The sequence below is a fragment of the Cucurbita pepo genome, unplaced genomic scaffold (assembly GCF_002806865.2).
Source record: "Cucurbita pepo subsp. pepo cultivar mu-cu-16 unplaced genomic scaffold, ASM280686v2 Cp4.1_scaffold000864, whole genome shotgun sequence".
Lineage (NCBI taxonomy): Eukaryota > Viridiplantae > Streptophyta > Magnoliopsida > Cucurbitales > Cucurbitaceae > Cucurbita > Cucurbita pepo.
This window is the reverse complement of record NW_019647073.1, coordinates 2,165-10,467: the sequence shown is the minus strand read 5'-3', so window position 1 is coordinate 10,467 and position 8,303 is coordinate 2,165. Positions and strand designations below refer to the sequence as shown.

The 8,303-nt window shown below is 34.9% G+C and overlaps 1 protein-coding gene across 1 annotated transcript; it reads right to left on the bottom strand.

Moving 5' to 3' along the window:
* Positions 1-381: 381 nt before the first annotated feature.
* On the bottom strand, positions 382-6,703 carry LOC111785969 (serine/threonine-protein kinase ATM-like). The gene is made up of 5 exons (XM_023666324.1): positions 6,624-6,703; positions 4,164-4,205; positions 3,503-3,573; positions 1,856-1,904; positions 382-1,277 (listed from the first exon to the last, which is right to left on the bottom strand). The coding sequence occupies exons 1-5, from the start codon at positions 6,660-6,662 to the stop codon at positions 1,176-1,178; spliced, it is 303 nt and encodes a 100-aa protein (XP_023522092.1). The 5' UTR covers positions 6,663-6,703; the 3' UTR covers positions 382-1,175.
* Positions 6,704-8,303: the final 1,600 nt, after the last annotated feature.

Below are 8,303 nucleotides of genomic sequence, written 5' to 3'. Positions count from 1 at the left end.
TTCGTTTAGTGGATATGCGCCAGTCTGCATTATGTGATCATTGTGAGCTTCTTTGTGTGCCACATGGGGGCAAGTTTTACAAGAGAGGAGAGATATAAAAATGTAAATAGACCTTAAATAAGCAATGAAAATCCATTTATTGAAAATATCTAACTAAATGTACTATTAACTTCCAAAAGTAAGCAGGTTTAACGTATATAACTTATAGAATCAGGATCAACTTCAAGAATTTTGGTCTGAAATGTCGCCACTCATAGAAGGCTCAAGGTTATTTTATGCAAATGCCAACAGACAAATTTCAAGGAAAAATCAAAAGTTTGGGGTCAGTACTAATATGGCTACTGCTTTAAATTTAAAATTGAGAAAATTACAAGGATATTGACAACAATTAACTCACTGCACTAACCTCTTTGAATTAATATACAGACAGTATCTCTCTTTATATAATCCCCCAGTTGCTTTGAAGTTACCATTTGACTGCCCATTTCTTATAAGAAAGAAATTTTGAACTTTAACAAGGACAAGCATGCGGCCAACCTTTATGCCACATGGAAAGATCATATATCAAAATAAGGTAAGGTTCTTCATATGGGAACTCAGTCACCAGGCCTTTAACACTTGCAACAAGCCTCAAATTAGGATACTGTATGTGGATTATCTCCCCATTAGTGCAACGTATGTAAACACAACCTGAATCCCAAAGCCACATCTTCCTATCTTGTGATTTTGCAGCAGATTTTTGCAACATTCGGATGGAGACTGCCCTCCCAAGTGGCCCACACGATCTACTCTCTCAGCTGATTTTTTGGGGCATGGAATCATCAATCACTCATTTCTTTACTATTGTTTTTTCTTCCAGGTGCAAATGTTCACTCCTCCTTCGTCACTCTAGCTTTTCCTTTTACTATCCATTTGGGGAGGTTTTTTGTAACTCCCTTGAATCGGAGTTCTCACAGTTTCCAAAAAAAAACCTTTTAACCATTTCATAAATAGTACAGATGATAATCCATTTGATGTTCATATCATTTTCATTCTCTAGCAAAACTGGAAAGTCTTTATACTGCACTCTTTAAATTGAAACGATGTTTTAAGTTTTCACGTTTGAACTATTAGAAGATTAGCCGCTACATATTTAATGATTCAACAACAAACAAAAAAAAGAAAAGAAAAAAGAATTAAAAAATCAGAGAGGAGAAGGAATAAACCTTCAAGTTAAGATGACCTAGAACTGCTCTCAGAAGATTTTTTCTAAGATGGAAAATGTCTCGAAGGTCACCCTGAATGAAAATAATACATAAAAGAAAATTGCATGAGTCAGGAGTTCATTCCTCAATTGAATCTCATAGTCACATGTAATATCAAACTCCCACCAGCGCAACATGGTATATCTCAAAATGGGTAACTTAATATTAAGATGAAATAGAAATAAAAGAACTTCAAGAAAAGAGAAATTATGCTAAACGAACTGTGAAAGATCAGGATTTTTCTTAGTAATTGCTCAGGGTTATGTCTAAGCATATTGTGCTAAGAGATCTCCCCATGATCTTGATTGACTTCTGAATTATGATATGTCGTTAAAATGATTGCAAAGGTGACTTCTGTCAATTCCTAGCCCCAAGGCTTAGGAGGCCACTTTTAGACAGAGAAGTAATTAACTTATTTGTCCATCTGGTAGATAGATCTAACTTCTTATAAATTATATATACTCCCCAGGAAACCGAAATATATTGCAAACTCAAGGATAGAGCAATAACAGCTACTGGACAAATGACAAATTGGCAGTCTGAGCATTGCAAGGTAAATAGCGATCAAGATGACATGCGCAGAGACAGACATTCCCGCTGAAGCAACTTACTTGAGACCCTTTTCTCGAGAAGTAACAGGATATTAGGTACAAAGCAGATCTGCAAGACAACCATACCACATAAAATTAGGTGATATTCTACCCAAAATCCTATGAAATATGACAAGCACGAAGTCTCAAGTCTCAAGTCCTCTAGATGGCATCATAACCATGTAATTAGAATAACATTGTTAACATGCAAAGCTCAACTGGAATTATGAAAACGCATCTCTCAGGCACCAAATTTTGCCCCTCATTTCAGTCAAATGCGTGTAGTACATACTAGCTTAACTTTCCAGAAAATAAACATTTTTAGACTTCGAAATCATTTCATTCTAGAAACTTGACGAGATAAAATCATGGAACCATGTGGTCAATGATGAAAACAAAAGTTTGAATTCATTCCAAAAGGATGAAAATGTAGATGCCACTGATGCTTCCCCATTCTCACTACAAAACATTGCAGCTCAAATTCATAATGATGTAGGGACAGTTCTTTTGAAATAAGTTCTGCTTTTTCTGTGTGTGTTGAACTAGAGGGATGGAGTTAGTTTCCTCCATCTGATCAAAGGAGAGCAATTTGAGTTAGTAGTTGGTTTCTTTTTGTGGAAATACAACCGAAAACCTCCTTGTTCCATTTCTTTAAGACTTCTTTTAGTCTTTCTAGCCCAGCTTTCTCAGATGATTTCCTCTGGGATGCCGGAAAGAGATCCGGCGAAGACACTTCTAGAGGTTCCGGGGCAGGGGTTCTCTTTGGCTTAGACTGATTTCCTTGCTTCGGGGATTGCTACAATCATGCTAGCTTTTTCCCGGGATCCCAAAAAATAGGGAGAGGATAGCTTTTCATCCCCAAAAATAGGGTAAAGATACACTTTGATCCCTAAAAATAGGGTAAAGATACACTTTTATCCCTCAAAATAGACAGAGGATAGACTTTTAAGGAAAGGGCTTGTAAGACCATCTAATTCTCTAGAAAGGATGAATTGAAACCAACCTCCTCTAATTAATTCTTTCTGCTAGGCCAACTCCCCGAGGAACCCTTTAAGTTTGTTGATGAAACCGTGCCCCGGCCATCCACGGAGGGGTGTATTCTTCAACCAATATTCTACCATTGGCAAAACTTCAGAATGGTTCAGCCACATATTCTCAAATCGGGAAAGCTGCGTACAAAGTTCTAACGTATCTAAAGGGGCAATGGACAAATAAATGAATGGTTCTCGACACATCTTTTGCACATAATACACCAGCTCAAAAAATGATTTAGTTTCAGGTCATGTTTTCCATCTAAAGCATTATTCCATATATTTCTCTATTCTAATTGCCAATTTTCTTGGCATTTGGACAATGGACATGAAATATAACGTAATAGCTGCCAACACCAAAAGAATCCAGGTAACTCTCCCTCCTTTAGATAATGCAAAATCCCTCAAGAATTTCTCCATTTGGATAACTTATCCCTAAGGAGAACAATATTTTCTAAGCATTTTTCCTGTTTCAATCACAAGATTGTGTTTCTTGTTTTTTCTTTGCTTTTTTAAACAAGAAATTAACTTCTTTTTTTTTAATAATGATAATTTAAAGGGAAAAAAAGAAGTGGAAATGATAGAGGATTAAAAAGGTTTCAATCAGACTAAAAAAAGGTTGAAAATAAGAACTTACATCGATGGCATCCGTTTGAAAAATAAATGTTCCCAAACATCTTGAGGAATCACACATGTCTTCAGTAAATCCTGAACAAAGAAACTGCTACATGAGGGACTTGTTTTTTAAGAGAAATGAAACTTCTTCTCATTGGACTACATGAGGGACTTGTTTTTTAAGAGAAGTGAAACTTCTTCTCATTGGACTACATGAGGGACTTGTTTTTTAAGAGAAGTGAAACTTCTTCTCATTGGACTACATGAGGGACTTGTTTTTTAAGAGAAGTGAAACTTCTTCTCATTGGACTACATGAGGGACTTGTTTTTTAAGAGAAGTGAAACTTCTTCTCATTGGACTACATGAGGGACTTGTTTTTTAAGAGAAGTGAAACTTCTTCTCATTGGACTACATGAGGGACTTGTTTTTTAAGAGAAGTGAAACTTCTTCTCATTGGACTACATGAGGGACTTGTTTTTTAAGAGAAGTGAAACTTCTTCTCATTGGACTACATGAGGGACTTGTTTTTTAAGAGAAGTGAAACTTCTTCTCATTGGACTACATGAGAGACTTGAGCCAACAAAAAAAAGTTCTAGGAAGTTAACAATACAGTAGAAAGATTCACTCTAACTACTCAACAGAAAGAACAAGAAAGTAAAGTCATTGGGAAATATGAACTCACTCGTTCAATTATTTTTCCAAGAAGCAACAGAGCAGCATCCGCCTGCATTGATTCTCAAATACAATAAACTTCATTATAGCATAGCATTAAAATGTATGTCTATAAGTAACAAGAGATAAGTCCACACTCCTGAGATGACTTCAAAATAACTATGGTGATCTAACAAACACTTACTCATTTGTAAGAAAAAAAATAAATATCCATTATATAGTCAGCACTCAGCAACATATAATTGCAGGAAGTTGGTTTTAGCAGAAGGACATATAAGTCAGATGCTTTAGTAGGTAACTTGGTAGAGTAGGTTATTTTATATAAGAAACAAGACATATTCATTAATCAAAGAGAAGATGCACAAAAGGAGATGAGAAAACCCCAAGAGGCAAGACCTTGGGAGTTACAAAAACGGATCCCAATCGGAAAAATTTGACTCAGATCATAATTACGAACTCAGTACTGGTACAGTAGGTCAGTCAGCCAGTATTTAGTAAATTTATATTTCAATGGCAGTTTGGAGTAGGTAACGTCCTAAGTTTATTTAATCTCAGAGGGTCATGAATGACATTGACACCAACAATAAGGAACATTCTAGAGCTGCAAAGGTATCAAGATTCAATATAAGCTCTTTTCCAATGGTCTACCAGTAAATTCCATCTGGCCCTTTGAGGTTTTGCTTGAATCTATGTTATAATGAAACCTCATGGTGCAGAAAATGCTATGTTACAAAAGTAGAGATCTGACCCTATCTCAGAAGGAGACTGCCTCCCTTTGATCCTGCTTGCCTGCCAATTTATTATCTCTCCATCTTCCCTGTTCCAAAGATGGTTGAGTCTAAAATTGATATATGTATAAGAAACTTTCTACTGGAAGAAGCCAATTCAGAAAGAAGATAACATAGGAAAACTAAAAAAATTTCTTGCTTCAGGGAGCGCTTGCATGAACAGGACCAAAGAGAGGAAGGAGCCCCATCTTGCAAAGTGGTCGAGGCATCTTTTGATCCTGATTCTTTCTGAAAGAAATTATGATGCTCAAACATGAAAAGAAATTATGATGCTTAAACATGAAAAACTCACCACAGGTGGGCTGCCTAAGAAACGTCACTACAGTAGTTCTAGGAGCAATGTGTTAGTATTATTGAGGTAAAGGACATCTTAACTGGCTTCACTGAGATTAACATCGGAGATAGACCCTATACTTTCTTCTGACCATATGACACAAATTTATACAAAACTCTTCGACAATATTGTTTACCAAGCTATATTTTGGTGTAAGCTGTCTAATATTTTTACTTCGTACAGTTGTACCTCCCTCGTTGTAAATTGGGAAGATTTTTTGTAATCATAATGGATATTACATCCCTTATATAAATTTCAATCATCAATGAAACTGTCTCTTATCAAAAATAAATAAATAAATAATAATTCCCACTTTATACAAAATCTTTTAAGGCTCTTCATGTTATTCTCCAATAAACTTCTCTAAGTTAAAAAGGTCATGAACAGCCTAATGTAAGTAGCAGCTGGACTATTGGTTTTAGAGAGCCTTATTTATGATCGAGAGGTGGCTAAATGGTAGCACCTTATGCGTTTCTTAGATCGTCAAAACCTCTCTTAGGGACTGGTTCAAGAAGTTGGTGCTTAGAAGGGGCTATGGTTTTTATTAAATTCTGTGCAACAGGCTCAAGCAGACTTATTCCAGCATTCTGCAAGAAGTTACGGAGCTTGAAGGTTCCTTGAAGTTGCAAAACCTTTCAGTGGTCTCTAAACTTGAGTGACCTTAACAATGATTGAGTTCAGAAAAGAAACCCCAGAGAATACCTCAATCCTCAACAGTGTTGTCTCTGAGAAGAGAGACCTCTTATTGTTCCGTCTAGAGACTCATAAGGGGCATTTTAGCTTAGGTGCAATGTCCTAGACTCCTTATAATCCATTTTATGATGCAACGTTCTTTTTGTCAAACCTTAAAAGATATTTGAAAGCAACTACAAGTAAACAATTTTTGTGCATTGTTCCAAGAAGATTGGCTCAAAATCGAATCTTTGCAAACATATTAGGAGGAAAGGCCTACGTCAGATTTGGGAGGTTCTATCACTTATTTCCTCATCTTGATGTCTTAAATAGAAAATATTTTATAGTTACTCTCCATTTTCAATACTGACCAATTAGAGATCTTTTGTTGCAACTCCTTCGGCTTTTCACTATCATTGAGTTCATTTGTATATAAAAGAAACAAGCTTTTTTAACAAGAAACAAACTTTTAATTGATGGATGGCGAGGACGTTACAAACTCCTAAGGAAAAGCATCAATTAGAAGCATAAAGCAGATACCCTCATTGCATAACAAACTTTCCATAAATAAAACAAACACAAAAACAAAAACCAATTGTCTATGATATCCTTTACAGAGTAGCTATTAAATATATCGTTTCCTCTTCAAAAGCTACAACAAAAAACATGAACTTACCACCACAAACACATGACTAAACATGGGCAGTCCATGCATCAAACAACTCCATATCGATTGCCAGCCTTGATACAACTGCAATTTCAATCAAATAAATTCAATCAATTTTTAATAGGGCCATCCTTGCTCCAAGCAGAAAAGGAGAAAAAAATGCGTCCAATTAACGCACTCAATGCAATTTATTTTAAACTAAATTAAATATATATATATAATATATATATATATATATATATATCCCTGAAGTTCAAGGCAAGTTTCTATAATTTTGAAAATATTCATTTTATCCCATGAACTGTATAATAGTTCTGGAAAATATGTGGGAGAACTTTTTTTAAAAACTGATAGTTGGAATTTAACATGACTGTCGATAGGTAAAAGTTGGGAGTCATATTTGACATCATTTACAATTCAATTGCAATGAATAGTAAAATGATTGTACCATCCATTTCAACTCAAAATTATCTTGACATCATTTACAACGGTTGAAGGAATGACCTTGATTTAAGAAATATTTATGAGAGAAGTAATATCTAGGGATTTATTTAAATATTGTACCTAGAATCTAGAGATTTAGTTAGCTTTTTGTATTATAGAAGGACATGTACCTCTCTGAAATAATAAGTGTAGCAAGACAATTTAGACTTGCAAGAAAAACATCATTCAAATAATCAATTCTACACATCGGCTACCACGTCAATTTGCATGAATATCATAAATGATGTCATGTATCAGCATCCATGATGTCCATTTTTAATAATCATATTAACGAAAAACCTCTTAATTTTTTTCCTACAACAATTTCAAAGTTCAAGAATTAAAATGAAGCTTTTCAAAATTTAGAAGCATTATTGAAATTTACATCAAAATAAAGAAAGTAAAAAGTATTTGTCGAAAGATTAGCCTTCAGTTAGGAGATATTTGTATAATTCATGAGTTAGTATCCAAGCTAAGATTAAACGATGCCTATTACTGAGTGAGGAGGAGTGTCGAAGGATATTTGTGTAATTCCATTAAATAAGGGAAGTAGTTGACCTCCCTAATTTATCATAGGGATTATTATTTAGATCTAGTTGCCTAGTATCTAGGGATTATTATTTAGATTTACTTTTAACTAGTATCTAGCGTATTTAGATTATTTAGATCATTTAGAATATGTAGTGATTTAGATTTTAAGGGATATGTAATTCTCTAGAAATTAATAAGAAAAACAGCAGCCTAATTTAGACTTGGAACAGTATATTTTTTATATTCATGAGTGTTCGGGCCAGTTTCTCACCAGACAACCACTTGACCTTACTACATTTGGTTGTTCGGGTAATTTGTAGCATATGAAATTTTAGGTAGGTGGCCATCATGGCTTGAAAGCATTCCCTTTAGCTGTTCATTATTACATGGTCCTTAATGAGTACTCGGTCACGCCAAGTTATGATATCTCAACTATTCTCATGAGACAACCTTCTGACCCTACTACATTTTGTCACTCATAGGATAATAAATCCCAGATAGGTTCCATCATAGCATGATCTCACTTGCTCTAAACCTTTTATTTACATTGTCCCTCATGGCAGTGACCCCTTTTTCCAGTTGACGCTCTTTTATACAAGAGGCATACAAAAAAATCAACCAAAAAGGAGCCAAACTAAAGACGCTTGTTTAAATTTTGGTTCATTCCAAAAACAT

Coding starts and splice junctions, on each gene's coding strand:
- LOC111785969 (XM_023666324.1), bottom strand. CDS start 6,662: ATGCATGGACTGCCCATGTTTAGTCATGTGTTTGTGGTG. Junction 4,206..6,623: donor TTAGTCATGTGTTTGTGGTG/GTAAGTTCATGT, acceptor GAATCAATGCAG/GCGGATGCTGCTCTGTTGCT. Junction 1,905..3,502: donor TTCAAACGGATGCCATCGAT/GTAAGTTCTTAT, acceptor GTTGTCTTGCAG/ATCTGCTTTGTACCTAATAT.